At 34.0% G+C, this 25,171-nt stretch overlaps 1 protein-coding gene across 4 annotated transcripts in view; it reads left to right on the top strand.

Annotated features, from left to right (window-relative positions):
* Positions 1-25,171, top strand: part of RFX3 (regulatory factor X3) — a 106,659-nt gene that overhangs the window by 74,518 nt on the left and 6,970 nt on the right. For 2 of the 4 annotated variants that reach the window (XM_027634699.1, XM_027634700.1), the window contains exons 5-16: positions 3,773-3,847; positions 7,892-8,073; positions 8,635-8,754; positions 11,034-11,155; positions 12,366-12,478; positions 13,220-13,335; positions 13,936-14,090; positions 18,846-18,943; positions 19,230-19,379; positions 20,851-21,059; positions 22,085-22,238; positions 24,300-24,342. In XM_027634699.1, the coding sequence (XP_027490500.1) occupies positions 3,773-3,847; positions 7,892-8,073; positions 8,635-8,754; positions 11,034-11,155; positions 12,366-12,478; positions 13,220-13,335; positions 13,936-14,090; positions 18,846-18,943; positions 19,230-19,379; positions 20,851-21,059; positions 22,085-22,238; positions 24,300-24,342 (1,537 nt within the window). Of the gene's footprint in view, positions 1-3,772; positions 3,848-7,891; positions 8,074-8,634; positions 8,755-11,033; positions 11,156-12,365; positions 12,479-13,219; positions 13,336-13,935; positions 14,091-18,845; positions 18,944-19,229; positions 19,380-20,850; positions 21,060-22,084; positions 22,248-24,299; positions 24,343-25,171 lie in introns of those variants that run through there. The other 2 variants (XM_027634701.1, XM_027634702.1) reach the window with 2 other exon arrangements.

Genomic DNA, 25,171 nt, shown 5'->3' with positions numbered 1-25,171 from the left:
TAAAAAGTTTAGAATATGTTTAAAGATATGTATAATGGATATGAAATATACAAATAACTGGATGATCCTGGGGAGAAATAGTAAATTGGTCTGTTTGACCCTGTGTTTGAGAACTTATAGCAAAGAAAGTAAACACAGAATCATAGAATTTTAAGAGTTGAAAAGGACCTTACTGGTCATCTAGTCCCAACCCTCCCTGCCATGTGCAGGGATACCTTGCACTAGACCAGGTTGCTCAAAGCCTTATCTAACCTGACCTTGAACACTGCCAGGGTTGGGACAACCACAACAGCAACCTGTGGGCAACCTGTTCCACTGTCTCACCACCCTCACAGTAATGAATTTTTTGCTAATATCTAACCTAAATTTCCCCTCTTTAAATTTTTACCCATTACTTGTTGTCCTATCACTGCAGTTCCTGATGGAGAGTCCCTTTCCAGCTTCCCTGTAGACTACCTTCAGGCACTGGAAGGTTGCTATGAGGTCTCCATGCAACCTTCTCTTCTCCAGGCTGAACAGCCCCAACTTTCTCAGCCTGTCTTCATAGGGGAGGCATTCTAGTCCTCTTACCAACTTCATAGGCCTCCTTCAACAATCCTATGCCCTTCTTATTGTGAGGGCCACAGGCCTGGACACAGCACTCCAGATGGGATCTCACAAGAGCAGAGTAGAGGGGCAGAATCACCTCCTTTGACCTGTTGGCCACACTCCTTTTGATGCAGCCCAGGATTTCGTTGGCTTTCTGGGCTATGAGTGCAATGGACGATTCATGTTGAGTTTTATTGCCAACTATTACTCTTCCAAGTCTTTCTCTGCAGGGCTGCCCAACCTGTAAGTGTTGCCTGGGACTGCCATAATTGAGGTGTAGGATAGGACCTTTGCTTTGTTGAACTTCATGAGGTTTGCGTCAGCCAACCTCAACCATGTCAAGGTCCCTTCAGACCTGGTCCCCTGGGACCTGGGCATCAATGTTTCATTTGAAAATTTGAGAAGGAGAAGGTAATCTGACTTAACTCCAAGCATTTTTTGTTCCTCCAGTCTATGACTCTTAGGTGTGTATTTCTCTCTAGGTTGACTCAACATATTCTTTTTTAATCTCTAGAGAACATGCTATATTAAATAGTCAGTATGCATGTCTTAGGTACCTGCAGACTGTCTGCTGCTTCTAGGACACTGCTGCTGCTACAGGGCCTGCTTCTGATCAGGACCCCAAAACCCTCTCTTGAAGGTTGCTGTCCAGATACCTGTCCCAGTTTAGACTTGTGTCTGGCCCTTCTCAATCCCAGGTGCATTTCGACTTGTCACTTTCATGTCCACTCTATCTAGACCCCTCTGCAAGAACTCTTGTCCAGCAAGAGAGTCAACAGCACCTTACAGTTTGGTCTTGTCAGCAAACTTACTAATGGTGCATTCAACTCCTGTATTCAGATCACTGATAAAAGTATGAACAGAACTGGCCCTAGAATTGAGCCCTGCAGGGTACCAATAAAGTAAACTAAGAGGTAGCTGCAAATTTTCAGAAAGGACAAGTGAATGATTTACTGTCTAGAAAATCTGTCTTCAAATCGATGATATTATATGCTCAAAAATAGTTAAGAAGCAATTGTATAACCTACCTAGGAAGAGAGTTTCTTTCAGTAAAGAGATATGTATCTGTCAGAAAAAGGTTAAAGTTCATTTTATCAAAATTTAGACTAGAAATGGTAAAAAAAATAATTGGTAGTGAGAACAATTTCTCTTTTAGCTTGTCCTACTAGAATATGATGAAGACTCATTTTAAATATAGATCACATATATTAAAGTAATTAACATGTTTTAGTGGTAACCAGTACTGCTTGGCTTACATTATGCAGTAAAAGTAAACAGAGATTCATTGTCTTCAATGGCCATACTGGTGAAATCTACTAAAAGAAATTCCAGCAACAAAAATTTCTCAAATAACAAAAAGCCCATTAAAAAGATGGAAGGTTAGCACCAAAACCCATGGAATCAATATGGCAGTGAGGAAGGAGTGTTGTCTGTAATGCCACTTTACTTTTTAAGTGCAGTTACTTCTTTTTAACAGACTGGTTCTCTGAACAAGACCAGAAGTTGCAGCAACAAAATGAGAGTTGTGCAGTAGTGGGAATGAGCGCCAGGCAGTGTAACCTCGGTGTACGGTACTGCTGTGGATTGAGAATTGTGGAACAAGTAACCTAACATTCAGATTTAGGATTTGAATGTCTGTATGGTCTTCATTGTTGGATTTTAGCATTATGTTAGGAAGGGAAATTCTGTGGCTACAGCACATAGCAAGTTGACCTTACTATGATGATCTTTTCAGCTTGTAGTTTTTATCATGTGGCATGCTTTTAGAATTTGATCTTTCTTGTGTGATTGAATACTTTGACCTCATAGTAGTTTCTGTGGAAGCAAGTCAGTGAAGAAGTCAGATTATTTAAAGAAAAAACATTATTGCCAAGTAAGTTTTCTTGATAATAACTGCATATTTTTAATAATGTACTTTAAAAAAAAAAACTTGCAAAGCTAATATTAAACAGTTAAAAGAAAAGACTCCTCACATTATTACGATAAAATACTTGTCAGTTGCGTTGTAAAAAAAAAAGCTAGTTTTATATGTATGGTAAATTCAAATACCTACTATAGTATTTTTAGGTAATTTCCTGCTATACAGAGAGTTCAGGCAATATGGATAAATTATTTCACTAAAATTTTGGATATTTGAAGGAGGATAGAGAGGGTTCATTAAAAATGTCTACACAGAGAATTATAATTGTTTTTAAAAGGTATAATGGTGGTTTCCATTGCTTTCACTTTGGCCATTTAATGTAGCTAATTAACTGTATGCCTTTTCTTACTGTGCATCACATTGTCGCTGTCATTTTCATTGTTGTTTTTGCTCTTCTAGCCCCCAGTTAAATTACACTTAGGTTCTTATTTTTTCTTTATTGTTGTTGTTACCAAACTGATAAAAATCAAAATATCTGTTGTTACTAAAAAAGAAGAGAAAGGGAATGGGTGTGAGAATATTTGTACTTTTGCATTTGAAGAAATTCTATTTTGTATTTTAGTTGTACTGTATTTTCTTTTCCTTTTAAAAAGCAAAATTATTGTGAACAAATCTGCTTTTCCAAAAGCTGGATCCTGCAGTCTGTGTAACTCCTGACTTTCCATTTACTTTGACAGCTGGGAATATTCAGAGGGTGCTGGCAGCAGTAAGGGTTGATGTCCTGTCCCAGTGAAGTTAATGGTGTAAAACCTATTGAATTACTTTGGTTTGGGATTTGATTCTGTAATTTCAGAGAGTTAAAGTTCTGTTTCTAATTCAATTCCTATTGCAAACTCTGCATGTCTTTTCCTGATTTAATTGAAGGGAATGCATATGGAGGCCTTTCTTAAAATCGTTTAGGGATTTTTTAAAAATTTTTATTTTTACTTAATGATATTTTTGTTCAGTCAGGGTTATTTTTGTTTCAGTGCAGCTCACCAATAATTCTACTCCTTTGAGCTCATTCTGAGTAGCTTGGAAGGCAAAATGGACATTGAGGCTATGATCCTGCAGTATATATGTGAGCAAAATGACTTTCTGACCTCCTTGAAGAGGTTTGTCTTCACTGGGACTCTGGAATGAGGCCTTTTAGTAGAATATATGCCCTAGCCAGGAATAAAGTAGGCATTTCTATTGATCTATTAGCAGTCTGTCAAAACTTCTCTGATCAGGCTTTTTTACTATCCCGTCTTGAGTCCTTTTTTTAATGACATCTATTATCAGATTGAAATGGCGATTGAGACACTGCAAAAGTCTGATGGTCTGTCCACTCACAGAAGCTCTCTTCTCAACAGCCATGTAAGTTGTCTCTTCTTCACATACACTCTCTCTTGCTTGTTCTGCATGCTTAGCCTGCCTCTAAATGTTTGTTTTATTTTATTACTACTTTTTGCTCTTAATCTTCCCATCTTAGTTGCTTGTAATCTTCTACTACACCTCCCATGGCTTTATTTTGTCAGATTAAATGTCTTTATGGTATATAGCAGAGTGTTACCTGTTTCCTATGCTCTACACCTATGTTAAGACAAGTTAACACATTTGACTGTTCTGCGGGTTTTAGTGTAAATGTCAAGCTAAGGTTCAATTAATTCTGAAGTAGCTGGCTTTTGCCATTTTAAATGAAGTTGTCTGCAAAGTAAGATCTGTGTATCCTATACTAATTTTGGGGCATGTGAAGAGGAAGAGAAGGAACAAACAGCACACCTAAATAATATATTTAAGTTATTTCTGGATGTTTTTTCATTTGTTCTGACTAGAGAGTTTATTATGAATTTATTTACATAAGAATCCTGAAGATCCTTACGATGACCTGGTAAAAATTGAAAACATTGCCTTAATTTGAAGTACACAGAAATGGTTTGTTCATCTGCCTTTTACTTTATTCTTCGTCTGCAAGTCTTACATTAAAGAATTTCCATAAACAAAGCTAAAAGATATTTGGGAAAAAACATGACCTCCAAATATAGTGATAAGTATCTTTATAGTGATGTGTAATGTTAAAATAAAGGAAAAAGGCCCAAAGTTAATTTTAAAATTATTATATAAATAATAAAATTAATTTTTAAGTTGTTAGTCTTTCCTAAAATGTTTTTTTTTCTGTTGATATTTATGGGTTTGCATTTTGTATTTTTTGCCATGTTGATTGGTTTCTATTCATCTTACTACTTTTTTCCTTCTCAGCTTTACTTACTATGTAAATTCAAATTCCTTTATTGTTTTACAGAAGAAATTTAAATTTAGTTGCAGTCTTAATGTAGAATATGATAGTAGAGACTGTCCCTCAGAAATCAAATTTAAAACGTATGTTTTAGCAGGGTTGGGGGGTTTTTTGTTTCTCTAGGGGTCTGGTTATGTCAAAGTCAAAACTAGAAACGTTTTGTGGAAAATATAGGCAAATTTTTTTATTTCTTTAGAAAATCTAAAATTGGAACACTATATAAAGAGTATACTTTTAGATTCCACTTTGTGTGTTTACAAAATAATTGCTTTGAAGATAAGACAGTGTAAAAATTATTATTTAAATAATAACAATAATAGACAGATAATATCAAAGTCATTGTTTAAATGTCATTTTTAAAAGTACCATAGCTTTTTTAGGCATAGTCTTAGAAATCTGCATTAGGACTTGGAACACTAGAAGTATTGATAAGTTTGTGTGTAATCCTGTTATGAAGACCATAGTCTTGGTATAAAACCACGAAAAATTACAAGATAAGCTGCAGTGCCTCAGTAAACTGTGTTTCACTCATTTTTAGTTCTAGGCACTTTTCACAATGTGTTTCTAATAATGAGATTTGCATCCAACTGTTAAGACTTATCATGATATTTCTTTCTTGAATGTGAAGCTTTTTCGAAGTTATTTTGATAGGGATGTATCTTTGACTGTATGGGGGGGAAAAAAACCAACAAAAAACAAAAAACAAACCCTTGTGCATATTTTTGTGGCAATAAGTATTTCCTAGATTTTGGTCATTTTGAAAGAAGTTTTAGATCTAGATCAAGTGTATTCGATGTTTTGGCTGTTTTAAAAACAATGCTTATTGTCTTTAAACTCAAGGACAATATGGAGGAAATTTAAGTGTAGTTTTAGTCTTTGTCTCTTTAACCTTTTCTTGATTTTGACTTCTAATGGTTTGGTTTGGCATTTATTAAAATAATTGGCGTAATAGATTTTAAAAGTAGAATTCTACATTTTGTGTTTAACTAACTTGCACTTTCCTGATGATAAATTAATTTGTGGGGAAATTTTATTTTTGGGATTGAAATTTCAATCCTCCTCCTATGATACCTCAATGAGGTTTTATAGGATTTTTTTTCCTAGATACATGAGTGCTCATTTTAAGGAATTTGTCGTTTCTACTCTGTTTTCTCTTCTTTCTTGATTTATTTCTGCATGAGATCGACTTATTTAATTAATTGATAGTTCAGTGTTTTATGAACATTGCAGCCTAGTTGAAGTTGCACTCAGTTTAACAGTTCTGGCTCTGTAAATATTTCATACCTTTCCCCATCCTGCCTATACAGCATAGTCTGTTTATTTAGTAAATTTAAAAGCCATGATTCAAACCTGAACAATTTTAGAATTATATTTGAATTTGGTAGAAAAATGTTTGGGTTCTTTAAAAAATTGTTTACAATAATGTTTGAAGAAAATTTTCTTTTAAAATCATGAATTAACTGCATTTTTTCCAGGCTTTAATCCATCAAGTAATAATTTCAAACCCTTGCTACTAAGTAGTGCCTCCCAAGCAAAAGTTCTTATATTGCACTTAACTTTTGATTTAGTTTTTTTGTGTGTTGAATAATGCAAGTTATGTTTGAAATAACATCTGTTAGAAATTCATATAATTAATGAAGTGCACTTGAAGTGATTAATGCTAGGTTAGAAACCATCTGGTGAAAATATCTTCAATTCTACATACAGAACTTAATTGCAAAATAGTTAATTTTTGTTAGTCAGTCTTTTGGGATTGACAGAGTTCCCTTTAGGGAAAACAGAAATACTTCACATTCCATGTCTGTTCTGATTAAATTCTAGATGTAATAATATATGACAAATGTTATATAAATGTATTAATAGAAATATAGATGAAATAACAGATTTTAAATATAGATAGATTGCAACCATTGAAAGATATAATTACCTTTGTTTCTAAGTCTAGACAGGCTTACGTCAGGTCATTAGTGAGATAAGTTTAATACATCCAGACAAAAGTCAATTATCCTTTTTCTTCAGCTTTATTTCAAAAGGACAGATGCTTGGTTTGGAAGCACTTTTGAATGTTCAAACATAAAATAATGGCATGAGAACTGATGATTAACTACTTTTTAATTTTGTTTATTTGAAATGCAAAATTACCTGCAAACTGAGCTAAAAATTTTACGTGTTGGAAGCATTTGCATCTTACTTCTGTATTTTTCTAGAGCTTAGAAAATTCAGGGATCTAAAACCATGACAAGTACTGGGAAAAAAAAGGAAAATGTTAGCTTATGAGAAAACTAAAGCAGTGGAATTTAAATGCATTCTCAAACTTTATTGGTTTTGATCTATTTTGTCATTTTCCTGTAATATTAAATCTAGGACTGTTAGATTGTCCTTTTCACTTTTTTTTGTATATTAGCAACAGCTAGAGGTGTTTTATGAATTTGCTCTACTTAGAACACCCAGTGATATTACATAAAGTCTCTTCTTGCATGTATCTAATTACCTACCACAATTACATGAAAAGATTACTGTTTTTCCAAGAAACTCATTCTGTTCCTCTTGGCAGTCAAAGACAAGCAGGCTATATCTGAAAGGGTTGGTACCCTTAATAACTTATAGATGTACCAGTTATTTTCAACGTTACCTAGGTTGCTCTTTGACTTAAATGCACTAGCTTTTTTCTTATGTTTTTTTAATAACAGGCAAAGAGAAACAGTATGATATTCCAGGTTTACAAATACATTAATTACCTATTATTAGTCCAAGGAGTTTGTTTTCTGCAATTTATGTGAATTACGTTCATGGTTACTTTATTTTTTTGTGGTACTAACAGTTTGTCTCCGAAGCATAGATACTTTTATCAAGTATTGGTGTGTGGTACTGAATCAAAAATATTTTAGGAAATGGGAACTTTCCTGAGGTCACGAGTGCAATGAGTTCTGCTATTCCCTGGTAATCTGAAGATCCTATAGCACTATGGTATAGCTAACCTTTAAGGATTCTCTGAAGAAGGAAGTAATTGTTTAATAGACCTGAAGAGTGGTTCCAGGACTGTCAGAAGTTAATGTTGCACGACTACAGTATTTTTAATAAAGTATATAATAAAAAATCTTTTTTCTGTTTTGTATGTGATATAGCTTCAGTGGCTTTTAGACAACTATGAAACTGCAGAAGGAGTGAGCCTTCCAAGAAGTACCCTTTACAACCATTACTTACGGCATTGTCAGGAGCACAAATTGGATCCAGTCAATGCTGCCTCCTTTGGAAAACTCATACGGTCAATCTTCATGGGACTGCGGACCAGAAGACTTGGAACTAGGTTTGTGTTATTGAAATCTGGAATTATAATAGAAAATATATGTAATCAGTAAGAAACTTGCCTGCTAGGGAAAAGAATAAACAAAACCTGCATTTAAATATTACAGTGTTTTTCTGTCAGTTCTGTTTCTTAATGTTAAACAGTTTTATGCATTTTCAAGATGCTTTATAGTTTTATTTCTTCTGGGTTTGACAGTTTTATGTGTTTACTTTTTGGTAACTACACTGCAGATTTTTAGCATCACAAATATAACATAGCTTGCTATTTGGAAATCACTAAGAATACTGTCTGTCCATAACCAGATAAGTTGTTTTTATTTGCATTTTATTTTTCTTACTCAAATGGAGTAAGAAAAGTTAAAATGCTGATAATATTTGTTTAAGAAAGTGAATTAATTTCCCAAAGGTGGTAAAAATGACACCCATGTAAAATAGGTATGACAGGAGAGTCAGGCCTGATTTGTGTTTATTCTTTTCCAGTCAATGTAAATTGTAATGTAAATGTAATGTAAATGCATAAAAATAGTGTTACTGTTCTTTTAATTCTTGCTCTTTCGTAAAGGGGAAACTCCAAATACCATTATTATGGGATTCGTGTCAAGCCAGACTCTCCTCTTAATCGCCTACAAGAGGACATGCAATATATGGCAATGAGACAACAGCCCATGCAGCAGAAACAGAGGTAAAGTGTGAAATGAACATAACTACTTACTAATATTTCTAATTCATAAAATGTTACTTTTCCTTACATGGAAAAGTTGAATTTCTGATGCAACTTTTGTTCAACTTCTCTGCTGTGAAAATAAAACTTCACTGGGTATCGAGTTGGTGTCAATAAATTTAGGTACCAGTCAATGTGAAAGAATATTTATCTAGAAATTGTCATAAATGTGCAAAAAGAAAATAGTAATAAAATGACCTGTAATATTAACAGACTCAACTGTCTTGAGTTCTTGCCCCACAAGCTGAAGAAAAGCAGTAAGAGCTTGAATTTCAAGTATTCCTGTTTGTTTTCATTGTTACGTCCTTTTACATACACACTTCTTATCAGAGAGCTAATTATTAAATGCTTGGTATTTGTTTCCTCTTCCTGTGAAGAATTAATGTGACCATAATGGTCTGCTTATAAGTTGATTTAAGTATTTTTCCTCAGTATCTGTTGTTCCTGAGGAACCTGTGAAACTCAGAAGTATTTGAAAGCAGTGGCACAGGGCTGTACTGGTGGTGAAAGAATGTGTGAATATGTATATTAGAAACTATGTTGAACATGAAATTTTAGGGGGAGAAATGGAAATTGGTAAATTTCTTTGAAATTAATTTTTATTTGACTGATGTCACTAGCCTCCCATATTACCCTAGAGTAAAATATGTAAGATGCATAATTTCATGAAACTCAAAGGTAGAAGAGCGGCATATCAAACAAGACACCTTTAGAGCTATTACCCCCCCAAAAATCCAATTGAATCAACAGTTTGGTACAGTATACTAAGCATATTTTGTGACCTTAGACACAACTGAGATATGGAGAACACAACATCAAACTTTAACTTCAAACACAGAGATCACTTTGATCTGAAATTATTTTACTGTCATTTCCAGAGGTAGTTACAGCACTAAATGCAAATTCATAGTAAGGTATATGATCTTAACTGTCTTTTGCTTAGATCATACGGGAGCATGAGATGTCTCACAATATGATCATGTGGAAAATTCTGTTACAAAAATCATCAGGATAATATAGTAAGAAGAAATGATAGATATTTACGGATCTCCAACCAAGCAAATTCTAGCTACTTAATCTCATTCAGAAGTTTCATTCACTCACATTCAAAATCACTGATATGCACCAAGACATATACCACAATGATCTAACTAGAATTGTTTCTGGAAAAATTATGCCAGTTATCTAAACATTGTCACATCTCTTTTCTTCTTCTTAATTCACAATGACAAAGTGATTTTGAGATTTCATTATGTAACTGTCAGGAGTGGATATTTCTTTTTGTATTATTTGCTTACGTACTTCCTTTGTTTTCCTTACCTAGGTATATTTGGTGGCATTTTCTTAACTTTATGTCAATATGTTCCTTGATTATGTTTGAATGAAATTACACATATGGCACTGTATAGCAGTTAGTGCATACTTCTCCTTTAAACCCATGTTTTGCACATGCACACACATACATGCACACACATACATGCACACACATACATGCACAAGCACACACCCATTTATACTAAAGGACTGGATATTGTAATTTGCATGATTATGGTAATGTTACTCTTTCGTCAGCTTTATTAATATTTCTAGTGGTTCTTTTGTCTTTTAAATTGGTGGTAAATTGAAGTCAATATATTTTTTTCTGTAGTTACACCAATTCTACCATCTCTATCAGACACATCTCACTGGATTGACACTTCTAATCCTTTTCGGCAAAGGCTGTAGACTGAGCGTATGCTGCAGATCATTTTTCTTCATTCCTTTTCTTGATTTTTTACTTGAATCTTTTTTACTTGGGTAACTTCAATATCCCAAAGTCCTCTTATTTGATTTGAAGTCTTTCATTATCCTCAGGCAGTAATGTCATTTCTTCTTAAGGTAATGAAACATTATTTTTGAATTACAAAATTACTGGGAAGCCAAGCTTTTTGGAAAGGGAAGGATTTCATTCCTTTTGGTGTAAATTTGCTGGTCTTATGGTATGCTGTTAGTAAGCTAAATTCCATCAGGAAGTGCTAGTGGTGCTGTGATATCACCTTTATGAATTCTGTAATGCATTGTTAATACTATAGCTTCCCTTTGTGGTTGTTTCTTCTGTTATTGACAAAATACATAAAAATCTCTAAATTCTTTTGTTGCTTTTCCTCAAAATTTTATTTTGAGGTGAAGAAATCAGACTCTATGATCCATTTATGAAGAAGCGAATAGAAAGGATAATTTTGTACTTGATATTTTTGTAGGTATAAGCCTATGCAGAAAGTGGATGGAGTTGCAGATGGCTTCACAGGAAGTGGTCAACAGACTGGCACATCTGTTGAACAAACTGTAATTGCCCAAAGTCAACATCATCAACAGTTTCTAGGTATGAAAGCAGGTTTTATACTGCTATATAAATAAGATGAGCTTCATTATCACTGTGAATATCAACTCACCAAGTACAGTAGTTGCTTCCAAGGTTATCATACCCTCGTTAAAAGCCTTACAGCTGAACAAAAAGGCACTTAAATTACACATGAGCTTTATGTAATATTTAATATGCATCAGGAAAGGAAGAATATGCAAATTCTGTATTTGTGAGATATATTTAATATTACATAAATGCAGTTGCTTTGCAAAGTTATATTAAATGTGCATATTGAAATTCCTGCTATGAAAGTTGTTTCCTGCATGTGCATTACAGTGCATTTTATTTTATGAAAGGTGGGGTAGAGGGATGGCATTGCATTACTATTGCAGGTTAGCTATCCCGTGGGCTGCTTTGGAAGTGTGTTCTAGCGTTGTAAGTGGAAAGAGACAAATTGTTTCAACTGGAACCCCAAAGTCATGTTTAAAAATATCTAAATCATGCATTCACTGATCCAGTTAAGCATGTATTTCAGTAATGGAAACAAATTGTACTTTACTTAATTGTTTATGTAAAGAAGTGTCCTTGGCTGTGTTATTAGAGAAGGTGTAGTCTTACTTGGCTGGGAGTTTCAGGGACAAAATCCTTTGGCCTAACCATTTGGAACATAAGGGTAGCATTAAAGTGCTTTGAGTCTTCCTTTCTGGGTACCTTTCAGCCCAGCATTTTTATCTATCAGCTTGTCTCTCAGAAACATTTGTGACAAATAGTAAAAGCACACAATGGCTCTACTTGAAAGTCTAGTAAATGGCAAGTAAAAATGTATATTGAGTCTATTAAACCCCATGACACCTGGCTACATAGAAACTCTTCAGTTGAACAAAAAAAAAAAAATCAGTGATTAATTTTTTGTATACTGGCTTAGATATTTTCCTTCATCCTGTAATAGTTTGAAAAAGTATGTGTTAGCTTCTCTGTATAGGTGTAGTATGTACATTACATCTTTTTAATGTCTTCAAGAATAATTTTGTATTTCTTTTTTATTAAAAAGTGCTGACTGAATTTATTTATGATTTTAGCATACAACAGGGATGAAGGACTTTCCTCTTTGTATACTGTGACCTTCTGGAATTTATTTCTTTGTATAATCCTTAAGGTTTTTTCTTAATTGTACTGTAACTCGCACTGTTCACAACAGCCCTCTTTCATTATGTTGTCATGACAACAGATGCATCTCGAGTACTGCCAGAGTTTGGAGAAGTTGAAATCTCTTCTCTGCCAGATGGTACTACCTTTGAGGACATCAAATCACTACAGAGTCTTTATCGAGAGCACTGTGAGGTATTTCCTATAAACAATTTCTTTCTTAAAGCCAATACAACACAATAAAACCAAATATTGTAGCCATGATAGTGGTATGTGACTTTCCCCCAGGATATTTTAGTTATTTCATTGAAAAGGATGGCAAAAAGATTTTTCTGGAGGGTATCTTTTGAAATATTGTTATGTGTATGTTTTCAGAATGTTAGAGAAACTAGACTATAGATTGTAGATGCAGATCTTTGGTTTAGTCAATAGGAAATGTAAATGAGGTCGAATTATAATTATTTTTTTTTACATTAAAAGCAGTAACTTTTTCTCATTTTGAAGAAACATTGAGAAATTTAAGTACATTTGATACTGAACAGTATGTCTTTTAAAATTATTTTAAGATATTTTCAAACCTATATGGAATTATGGAAGTGAATAAAGTGTGAGGTTTCCTTCTGTCTTTGCAGTAGCAGTAAATATTTTCTGTGGTAAAATTCCTCTGATATGTTTACGTAGGCCATACTAATTTCTGGAGTCTTCCATGCTTGTGCACTTAGTCTTATTCAAGTTTCTGTGTGCAGCGGTTTATAGTGCTGGATAATTTGTGGATATCAAAGGTATTAAAACAGATACCGTTTGTAACTTGAGAAATGTACAGTTTGTCTTTGCTCCACTACATGGTGAAGGAAAAAAGCTATAGATCCAGTTGGAGTTAGGAGTGGGGGGGAAGCTGGGTACAAGACAATATGATCTCATGTTTTGTTTTCTCAGGCAATACTGGATGTGGTTGTTAATCTTCAATTCAGCCTGATAGAAAAATTGTGGCAAACTTTCTGGCGTTATTCTCCCTCTGCTCCACCTGATGACACTCCTGTCACTGAACCAAGGTCAGTCAATGTTTCTCTTTGTTTATTGTGTCTCATGATAATATAATACAAGTGTGGGAAAAAAAACCTTATTAGTTTTACTTGAGTAGTAATAATTTTTTCTCCTGTGATAATCTTCCAAGTTAAATTTATGTTGTGTGGCATTTTTGTATAGCTGGGGTGTATGCCAAAGGTTAGTCTTGGAACAGTTGTGCCATCCATTGGGTTTTTTGCATAGAGAACTACAATAAAGGTGTCTCTTACCAGTATTCAGTCTACTTCTTTTAAGCCAAAAGTATCGTCCATATGTCTGCACAATTTATGAGTTATAGGAGAACTATGGAGCATTTCTTAAATCCATTTCCATGTGACACAACGTCTAAAGAAGTTATACTGGGTGTAGCTGAGAAATCTCTGACATCTTTAGGAAAAAATACATTTTAACACCCATTTCAGATTTTTACCTACTGTAAATCATGGAATCATAGAAACTTTAAGGTTGGAAAGGACCTGTAAGATCTTCTAATTCATCTGTTTACCTAGCACTGCCATGTTAACCACTAAACCATGTCCCGAGGTGCCATATATGCATTATCATTTATTCATTTTTTTTGACACCAGCAATCTGAGTGAAATAGAAAGTCGACTTCCAAAAGCAAAGCTGATTACTCTGTGCAAGAATGAGTCTATTCTGAAATGGATGTGTAACTGTGACCATGTGATGTACCAGGCTTTGGTGGAGATTCTCATTCCTGACGTCCTTAGACCTATTCCTAGTAAGTTGAACACCTAAAACGTTTTGTAAGGATTCTTCTGCAAACATGTGTGTGGTGGAGGTGTCCTTATGCCTCACAGGGCAACTTAAGGAAGAAGTTTTAAACTTACAAAAGTACTTTGTGTCATTACCCCTAATTTTGTTGTGTAAGAAGTTATGCTGAGAATTGACATATGTTTTGTATTTTAAACATACATGAGGATTTTAGTGCAGTTGGAAGATCTAGCTTTCAAGATACAGTTTCATATTAAACGTCCTTTCTATGTGTGTTATATCTTCAGGTAAAAATGTGTTCCTTTTACCCTGGCTCTGGGCTGCCTGATAGAAGTCCTGTGGCCCTGAGACAATGTGCACTAAGTCAGTCATTCCACTACATTGAGTAGTTTTCAGTTTAAGTATCACATGTTAAACTTTGATTAGTCTGGGAAAAAAATGAGGGTTTTGTGATTCCATGTTTGGACAATTAGTCTTCTGGTCCTTATCAGTGACTGCTGAAATCAATTCTAGTGTCTGTTAAGGCAATGAAAAATTAGCTCATAAATTTTTAATCCAGTTTATTATTCCAACCTATTGTTCTTTCTCTCACACATCCTGCATGAAAGAGTCAGTAGTTGTCCAGTCATTCTACCATTACCAGAAGTACAGCTTTCTTTTCAAATTTAATTTTACTAGAATCCATCATTGCTCTATTGTATTTTTATGGCTATTTTTGGTAGAAAACAATTTTTTTTAAGAAAGTTAAACTCCTTAACGTATTTATTGTCTCCCATATGCTCTCCCAAATATTATAACGAAATCATGTTAACAACTCACTATAAACCTCATAACCCCTACATATTGTTTCCTTTCCATGAAAAAACAGTATTCACTTTATGAAGTTGAATTAATATTATTTAAAAAATTATAGCCTTAAGTAGTACTCCAGCTAACAAAGCTGTTTTGTCATGCTGTGAACACCTCTTCTGCTATATTGACTCCAGCAGTATAAGCACTCCATAAGACTATTTGCAGGTACTGCCTTGCAAAAAAGTTTTATTGACTCCTTTTTTGTCAGTGAAATTTAGGTTTTAGCAAATAATGTATGATGCAAAATTTTTTTTAAACTTGAACTGTATAAAATCTGAAAGTTTGCCATTTACAAAGGTAATTTTACCTTTTTTTAAGGAAAGGGTAAGTTCTTGGTAGAGAGTGACATAATTTATCTGTGCATCTGTATAGCAGAATAAAGGAAAAATGTTTTCTCAAATACATGCAATTATTGACAACCTTTACTTATATAAATTATTTTGCATTGGTTTATATTTAATGATTTACTTCTCTAATGACAACGCCAATAGGTAGGATTTTTGAGTAATATGCTGTATTACAAACAATTAAGCAATGATAAAAACTGCACAAATTTAATTGCAACATTTAATAGGTAGAATTAAAACTCAGACTTTCAAAAGCACATTAATTTCTGAATAAAAAGGTGATGCAAACACGGTTTTTTCATCGAACCTGCTTTTCATCTTCCTTTTCACTTGCTTGTCCTGCACAGCCTGGCAGTCTCTACAGAAGTGTTTAAATGACAACTGTATGGCTTCTGGTGTCTTCCTGCTTTGTTTCATAAGATGCAATGGGCATTGCCAGTAGAGGATTTCAAGAAAATGGGACACAATCATTTAATATCAATAACAACAGGCATCATGTCCTTTCCATGCTATTTTCTTTCTTTCTAGAATTACCAGTCATATTTGAATAATTGATACCTACTGGGTGTGACATTCCTGTTTTGGGGATGATTATCAGACTGTTTAATGCAAACACATCCCAGGACAAATATTTCCCAAGCAATTTCTGCCTCTGTTTTGTAAACAGCCCAGTAGTTTTTTGCTCAGAAGTCCACTACTGAGCTACTTTTGGAAGACAGCTAATGTATTTTCTTACTTTGTCTTTAGGATCAGCTAACTAAATGGCTTTTTCCAGTCTTCTTTCCTGTCATGATGGTCCATCCAAGTTTCTTCTTCACTGTTAAATGTTTAAAATATTTTTTTTTAACTCCTTCCTTAGAGTAAAAGCATCTCCGGTCATTACAAGAGACAGAAAAGATGGCTTAAGGTTGACTATGACAGTAGTGGAGCTGGGTGAAGTAGATAAATTCATCATCCTCTGTGGGAAAATAGCAGCTGATAGAAAAGTTTGGACTGTGTAGAGGAACTGGGACTGTAAATGCTTCATTAAAGACATGGATTTTTTCTCCTGAATAGATGGAAAGATAGCAGCAGCAGCTGCTCAAAATAGGGAAAAATATTAATTTGGAAAGGGCTTGAAGAAAGCATATGATTTTTTCAAGTTTGGTTTTTTTTAATCTGGATTTTCAGTGTTTTTTCTTTTAGATACTGTGCTACTCAGCTGTGTAATACATATTACTGGAATAGAAAAGAAAGACCATTGAGGAATAAAATGGTTTTATTTTTAACCTCTATGTTAAATTTGTTAGCTGAAATATTTAACACCCACAGAATGAATGAAGAATTGCTGTGTATAAAACAGCAAAATTCCTTTTCCTAAGAAAAGTGAAATGCTTTCCATTTGAGTCAGGAATAAAGACCATAATTATCTAATGTCTTTGGCAAGGTAGACCAGAGGTATTATGTTTTAGAATGGAATTTTTGCATCTTCACAAGTGACAGAATGGACAGTAACACATTTGCTTGTGACCTAGTTTCTATGATAGGTCAAGAATTTATGCAAAATGTACTTCCACACCGTATTACACAATTCCAGACAGACAAAAATTTAAAGTACTGGAAAGACTTTAAACCCTAGTTTTGTACATGTCAGGGTTTTTGGTTCACAAGTCAAGCTTTTTAGGTGCTTGTGCAAATCAGACTTCTGGTAACTACCACTGCCACATCATTTAGTGTGTGTCTAATAACATTTAACAATTTACTTTGCACCACACTCCTCATGCAAAGATTCTTCGAAACAGAGTTTTCTTGGTTTTCTAGGATAGCCAGATGAACTTAGAAGAAAGACTGAAGGACATAGGTAGTTCGGGTTTTGGTAATGGCAAGATGTGTACTTAAGGATAGAGTATGAGAAAAATTCTGTATTTAATACATCTCCAGAGCTCATTAGAAATTTGTGATTGTTCTATATAATACTGATGCCTGATTATCTATTTGAGCCATTTTATTTCTTCAGAACTTAGAAATCCTTTCATTTGTTCATTTTTCTTCCTAGTTAAAGGCCTTTCTTAAGGCTTGAGCTGCTTTTTCATATTTATTTTTAAAGGACATCAGCATCAGTGATGCAAATGATTTTGTAATATATACTCTCAGATGAAAAAGAGTAATAAGCACATTAGAAGTGAAAAAGCAGAAATATTATTCTTAACTAAGCACAATTTATACAGTAGTTACATTATTACTTCCACTTTGCATTTTCTTGTCTTGTAGGTAAGAAAATGTGAGTGAATACATAGTCAATTAGTAAGTGCACAGAAATAATTTACAAAGCAGCACAGGTGAGCTAGGTGATTGACAGGCTTGAGGAAAAAAGCTTGTTCTTCATGTGTAAACCTCAAAGGAGAAAAAAACCTAATGCCATAAGAGGCCTCAGCTAATACAGATACTTTGTAAGATCAAATTGTGGTCAGCTAAGCGTCCAAATGTGTGGTGAGTTATATAAATTACCAGTATGGATTCTACTGCTTATCACTGCAAATTTGAAGACCTGTGAAAAAGAGATGACAAAGAATACAGATTTTATTTTAGTAAATTTACTTTAGTGTTAAAGCTTTATTTAAAAAAGTATTATTAAAAAAGGCTTTATTATAAAAGGTATTATTTCCTTTGGTTTTTTCCTCTTCACGTCTGTAGTTGCATTCATTCTCTACCAGTCTTCAGAAACCTGTGGTTTTTCTTTTTGTCTCCTGTTTTTTGCAACAGTTTGAGTGGATGCTATTTTGTCAATGTGCAGGTGTTAGGTGTGGGAAAGCAAGGTTTCTATGACTAAGACAATGTGATTTTCTTTTTTCCAGGCACAGCTCCTTGGGACAATACTTTCTGTCCTTCTCCTCTGAAAAAATTAAAACTTCTGTTTTTAGTAGTGCAGATTGCTGTAGGGGCTTCTTCGATTTCTCTCTAAATCTCTGTCAGCCTTGCAGCATTTCTATGGGTGCTATAGAAAAGAAACAAAAATGCATACAAATTCCATAGTCATTTGAATAATCTCACTTTCTGTCAGTGAAACGCTCTCCTATATCTTGCTTACTGACGATATCATTAAGCATTGCATGTTGGAATTTCTTCTTTAAAACTGAAATAAGCAGCACTATGACGTGGCTTAACGTTACTTTGGACTTTCTTGAGGAAACTGCAGAATTCCAATGTCTGGATTTTTTCCCAGAGTTTTGCTTTTTAAAAGAGGTGCTTAGATGAAATGGAAAGCTGGAAGTTACTGATGGAAATTTCCATCACATCTGCTGCAGTTACTGTTGTTCTTCTATAGGAGTGCCCAAAGCAATACTGCTGGTCACAAACTTCTTAAAAGATTGTTGGTGAAGAAGTTAGAACTGCTTATTAAACCAAAATTAAAATCATTATTGCATAATCTTTATCTCAGTGAGGCATTTTGAACCTGAACTAGATTTGTCTTTCAATAAGAACAGTGGACCTGAAAGTTGAATACGTGAGTTCTGAGGATGCAAAACATTCCAAGACAGGTGTACTGCTTTCTTTTCATTCTGTTTTTATTCTCTAATGCACAGGTGCCTTGACCCAAGCCATTCGCAATTTTGCAAAAAGCCTTGAAGGTTGGCTTTCAAATGCCATGAACAATATTCCACAGAGGATGATACAAACCAAGGTAGACAAAACTGTTACAATATGATTCTTGCAATGGCAAACCAAGTGGGCAGTAGCATCTTAACTTAAAAGCAGTAGAATTTTAACTTTAATGCTAAATTTCATGTTTAGCATCAAGCATCAAATAATGGGAGAGGAAATAACGTTATTTGATTTGCTACATGGACATAATTCAAATATGAGGACTAATTAATAAAAACTATTAAAATGAAAGTAAAGATTCAATCTGTAGAATTAATCTACAGATACAGAGTATGGTATTTAAAAAAAAATAAATTTCTTCATAGGTTGCCGCTGTAAGTGCCTTTGCCCAGACTCTGCGAAGATATACATCTCTTAATCACCTGGCTCAAGCAGCTCGTGCTGTGCTTCAAAATACTTCTCAAATCAACCAGATGCTCAATGATCTTAACCGTGTTGATTTTGCCAATGTTCAGGTAAAATGTAATTTTAAATAACAGACTTTTTTTTAAAGTGTTATTTCCTCTGTGATTTTGGACTTTATTGTTAGCTGTCATTCTATCAAGAAAGTAAAGTGGAAACATTTTGCTCATTCATATATGTAGTGATTCAGTCCAAGTGTGATGGCTTACACTTTAGAAAAGTAAGAGCTCAAAACCATTTTCTGTTTTCATTTACTGTCTTGAAACACATATATTCTTCCAACTTCTATGCAAATGTAAAGCAAATACATTCTTAGAATGGGTACCATGAATGATGTCATAATAATAGCAAATCTTATATTTTAGGATTAGATCTCAGTAGCATATCTTCTGAATGTCTCTTAAAGCTATTACATGTACAACATTTTCAGTAGAGACTGCCTCCATTATTTAAAAACCCATACCATTAGTATATTTTATCTAAGTGCCTATACTTAAAATGACAAGATTTCCTGAATAATGGATTAGATTAGTACAGATGCAAATCTGTAGAACAGAAGTTTATATTTTTACTAAGCTTGATTTCTGTACATGTTTCTGCTCCTCTGAAAAAAAATACTTTCATCCTTTTAGCCAGCAAAGTGAAAGGTTTGGTATTCCTGCTAGCGCTCTGTTTCTCTCTTTTCTTTGTGAAGGAGTGTTTGGTACTTGTTAATAGTCTTAACAGAAGTCAGTCAAGAGTTCTTGACCAAAGAGAAAATATATTAAATATAGATGGTCATGGATGCAGAGCCTGTGAATGAGGTATTAACTTGGCTCATGATAGCTAGAGCTTAAGGAGATGACTTGCAGTTAGTGAGCCCTCATTTTTGTCTCAGTTTATGAATTGATCAGCTAACTTTATTTAAACTTGGTAACACTGCTAAATTGCTGATTATTGGATGCTAGTGTGCTTCTCCATTTGTGTGCAGTTTATGTTGTACTTCAAGTAACGCGTGATCTGTTACTGCCAAAAGTCAGCAAACAGAACAAGCTTTGTTTTCATATGAAGTTACTTTTATAATACAGAATTTGTCTTTAGGCTTAGCTTCTTCGGAACTAAAGGAACCTTGTACTTGATTTCTCGCTACTTTCTTTTATTACTTTACCCCCCCCCCATTTGACTCTTCCTCCTGCCTGAAGTACCAGAAAAGAATGACAAATCAAGAATATTTCAGTAGAAAAATGAGGAAAGTAGAAGCCTTTTTTTGCAAATGAATGTGGAAAACTACAACAAACTTGTGTTGCTTCCATTGTTTTTTCTAATTTCTGGATTTGATGTCTGCTCTTACATGCTATGCTTTTCCTACTCATTTGCTTCCAACAAAGTTACAACAGACATAAAAATAAAAGCTGCTTCTTAGTTTGTCTAGTAAGTGGATTTTGTCCTTTTCACCCATTGAATAGCTTAATCTTTGAGATATAATTACATTCTGTGCTTTGGCTTATGTATTGTCAATTCAAGATTTGCCATGTGCTGTAACAGGAGCAGGCTTCCTGGGTGTGCCAGTGTGATGACAACATGGTTCAGAGACTAGAAACAGATTTCAAGATGACTCTTCAACAGCAGAGCACTCTGGAGCAGTGGGCTGCCTGGCTTGATAATGTAATGATGCAAGCGTTGAAACCATATGAAGGAAGACCCAGCTTTCCTAAAGCCGCACGGCAATTTCTGTTAAAATGGTCTTTCTACAGGTAGTATTTAATAGACTTCTAAAACATTCTGTCTGTTTTATTATTTGCCTAATTGTGTAGTGCAGTAAGGTTGATAAATGTAATATTAAACAGTGGCTTAGTACATTGTGAAAAGCATGGGGTTTTTTTAGAGTGTTGTTGTTGTTAACCTTGAACTCAAGGCTGTCTGCAAATGAGCAGGGACTTAAGTGACCCTTGTTTATTTTTTTAAAGGCCATCTGCAAAGGAGTGCAGGTGGAATTTTGTCCATAGTTAGAAACATAATATGAATTTTTTTGATTGAATAACTGCAATTATAAAGCCACTGGTTTTTGTATTATTTATTAAAACATTGTGGCATCTATGTTTATTAGGTAAGGAAGACAAAACCTGCTTTTAATGTATGAAAAGAACATTAAGAGAAGCATTCCGTGTTAGCTGCTAATTGAAACGGTTATCAGAGTAAACCTTGTTCTTTGAACATGACTGTAGCAAGATATGCTTGCTGAGCATATCTGAATTTGTCCATATAATATTAGGAAGCAAGTCTATTTCTTGTAGTTTTAAGTTTCAAAGTTTTCAAAGTTTTAAGTTTCAAATTTTTCAAAGTTTTAAGTTTCAAAGTAATTGTGGCAATTAAAACCTTTATCCTGGGAAGGTGGACACAACAGACACTAGTTAAGCAATAGTTTGGTTTTAAAATCAAATATTTTTTTTACCATTTTAGCTGTTTATGTTTTCAACAAAGTTTCTTTCAAGTTAAGTTTTACACTTGCTCAAGTATTGGTAGTTATGCATAGAAAACAAACCAACCAGTCTGGTTATTTCTTGTGTAGTTTGATATCCAACAGTACCTTCAGAGAAAGAGAAAAAACAAATGATTGACTTTCCTGGTCATCTCTTTCCAAAGATACCATAAATGAGACATTTGTGGATAATATTACTTTTGAGAATATTGGTTTCTAGGTGAAATGTGTACATGGATAAATGTTAAAATGGCTGTGACATATAATACATAAATATATATATTTTTTATTTTTTAATAGCTCAATGGTGATTCGAGATTTAACCTTGCGCAGTGCTGCTAGCTTTGGCTCTTTTCATCTGATCCGCTTGCTTTACGATGAATACATGTTTTACTTAGTAGAACATCGTGTTGCTCAGGCAACAGGAGAGACACCTATTGCAGTTATGGGAGAGGTAAGATAATATGTAAGAGACTAGACTGATAGATTTAGTGATGAATTTAGGAAAGTGTCCTTGCAAATTTTTAAACATTTTTGTGGAGTGGTAGGATATTCTGCAGTTTAACAATAGATTGGGTTACAAATATATACAATAGTTTCAAACTTGTTTCACCGATTCGTTGACAGAGTACTAAAACCACACTGAATTGTAAAAACCAATTCTTTCTAAATGAACTTGCTCTTTTACAGATCTGCACACAGATTCATGTGCACAGTTTGAAAAATGTTGATCAACATACAACCTTTTTCCAGTTTTTGAGAACTGAATATTTTATGTGGAAATAAAAAAGAGCAGAGTAATAGGAAAATGTTACTTCTGTGAATCTGTTTAAATGCATTTGCACATGCTTTGAATTCCCACACAAAACGTATTGACTTAAGAAGGATGGTTTACGTGCAGAATTTTGTCTCATACAGTACTGTTCACATAATAAAACCAGCGCATACACAGAGGTTTGCAACACGTCTGATTTTCATACATGTGTTTCAAAGATTACTGGTTTAAGAAGCAGAACTAGAGTCTCAATTTGTAACAATTTTTTTTACTCATCTGTGGCATCTGCAAGGCAAAGTTTATTTTATCCCTCTTCTTTCCAGTACTCCATCTAACCTTTTATTTTGAGTGGGCTAGTGAGGAATGCATGAATTGTTACCAAAGAATTATGTATCCAAAGTACTGGAAAATGGATATATTTAAAAATATGGTCGTTAATAGGATGGATTTGTTACATTTTTACACTTGGGAGTCACTATCCTATTCTATGTTACCAATAAATTGCAAGTCATTTTGCTCGTTGATTTGGCATCAGTTATCATTCTTCCCTCAGGATATATTGATAGCTTCATTAAATACTAAAAATAGACTATATACTTTCAAGAGAAATTGGAAAATGTCTCGGCTTTATTTGTCAAATGATTTTATATCATGTGTCATGTTTCAGAAAAACTAAATAACATTTCTGCTTAGTGACCACCATCAGTATACATGCTCCTACATTTTTTGCCTACTTTTACTTTGCAGTAAGTACCACTCAAGTGTACAGTTACTACATTCTTGTTGCCTTAACAGACTTGTATGTGTTAGACATAAATGTAGAATAAGGTCTTCTAAAAAGTTTATGATACTGAAGATGGAAATACAATAAGAAGTAAGTATTGCAGAACTTTCAGAGGTGAGGTGAGGTGAGGTGAGGAACAAAATAGAAGTAATGCATTAAATGCATTACTGTGTATTTCTGTGTATTCAGTGGCTGTGTGGCTGAAATAAAAGAGGAAGACTACAGTCCCAACAAACACTGTAAGACAGTATAGTGTTGCATCTGAGAAAAGCACTCACATATTTCTCCCTTCCTCTTCTCCCACCTTTGGACACAAGTATTGGCAAAATTCTTCTGAAAAAGAGTGGTGTCATCATTTTTGCTTAGAAATGTGTTTATCTAAATAGTGTGCTCCTTTCATTTGAGATTCATTGGTGGCATTTTGCTAGGCTCCTAGCTTATGAGAAACTTGTTTTAAGAGGTCTGGATTTTGATGTAAATCAGCTGTCAGGTTATAAACCCTTTCTCAGCAGTGCCTTTCATCTGCCTTACAGGTAGATTAGCAACTGTGACAAACCCTCATTTTTGTTCCAGCATAATAAAATTCTCTCTGGAAAATTTTAAAAAAAGGTTTTGTTAAAATATTGGCAGTTCAGAATGTATATCCGTCATAATTTATGGCTTTATAAAGCACAGAAGTAGCTCACTTCAAGCAACAAATGCCCTTATGAAGCAATCTTTTAAAATGTTTGTAGTTCTCTGTTTTAATTTTTGAGGGTTTACTTAGTGATAATTGTCTTAGTAAGTGCCAGACTGAGATGGAATGGGAAAAGAATCACTCTGCTATGGATGTGGTTGCAGCTAAGATCATGTGTTTGAATGCTAGCGTGAAACCAGTGGAGCACAGTGGAGCATAGATATTCTAAGTTCACATTTGCTTAAGACTGTGTCCAGTTTTTTTATTGTTTATTTCACAGTTTGGTGATTTAAATGCTGTATCCCCTGGAAATATGGATAAAGGTAAGCATTTTAATATCTCCAGTGTATAATTATTTGTAGAGGTAATGTGAGCAAAAGAAGTCCTTATGTTTTAAAAACACAGTAAAACCAAATTTAGAGCTGTATCATCCTCTAAAGTGCATGTGTATGTTATATGGATATGTTATTATATGGATATGATAGCTATCTATGTAATATGTCACATGTAACGATGACTAGAATATTGTAGGTTTCTTTTAAAATAAGAACCTTATTTTAAAGATGTTCATTATTGTCACAAAAAAAATCCAATTCTTGTTCAGAATTTTTTTATATCTGGTAGGACAGAGGAGAGTAACAGCTGTGGGAAGAAAGACAAGAGTATACTTTTGTATATTTAACTGTAGTGAATGTTTTACTAAGCAAAGAAGGCAGAATTGTATCCAAGTATTTAAAAAGCAGTGAGTTCCTTATAACCTCTTCATGCCATATTTTGACATACATTCTTATGCTGATTCTTGAGTGATTTGGGGTGACTTAACCTCAGAACACTCAACTAATGAGTATAAGAATGTATGTCAAAATTAGGGATCAAGTCACCACAAATCTTCTTGCCTCAGTTTCCCTGTCTGTAACTAAGAGTAACAACTCTTCTGTTTATCCTGTCTTAGAAATGAGACATTTTGCAATACGAACTTAACACTTTGTTAGAACTTTTCTTTGAGGTTGCAGTTGTTTTTTTCACATACTGTGTCAATAATATGTAACTCACGTGATTAAAGCTGAGTCCATTTACCTATTTGAGATAATAGTTGACTTTTTCATTAAAATTTAAAATTTTCAATTTCTACTATGTCGCAGATTGCTAGTC

This window comes from Corapipo altera, unplaced genomic scaffold, assembly GCF_003945725.1.
Source record: "Corapipo altera isolate COAL_440 unplaced genomic scaffold, ASM394572v1 61411, whole genome shotgun sequence".
NCBI classification, from domain to species: Eukaryota; Metazoa; Chordata; class Aves; order Passeriformes; family Pipridae; genus Corapipo; species Corapipo altera.
Note: the sequence above shows the minus strand (reverse complement) of the source record. Positions and strands in the feature narration are given on the sequence as shown.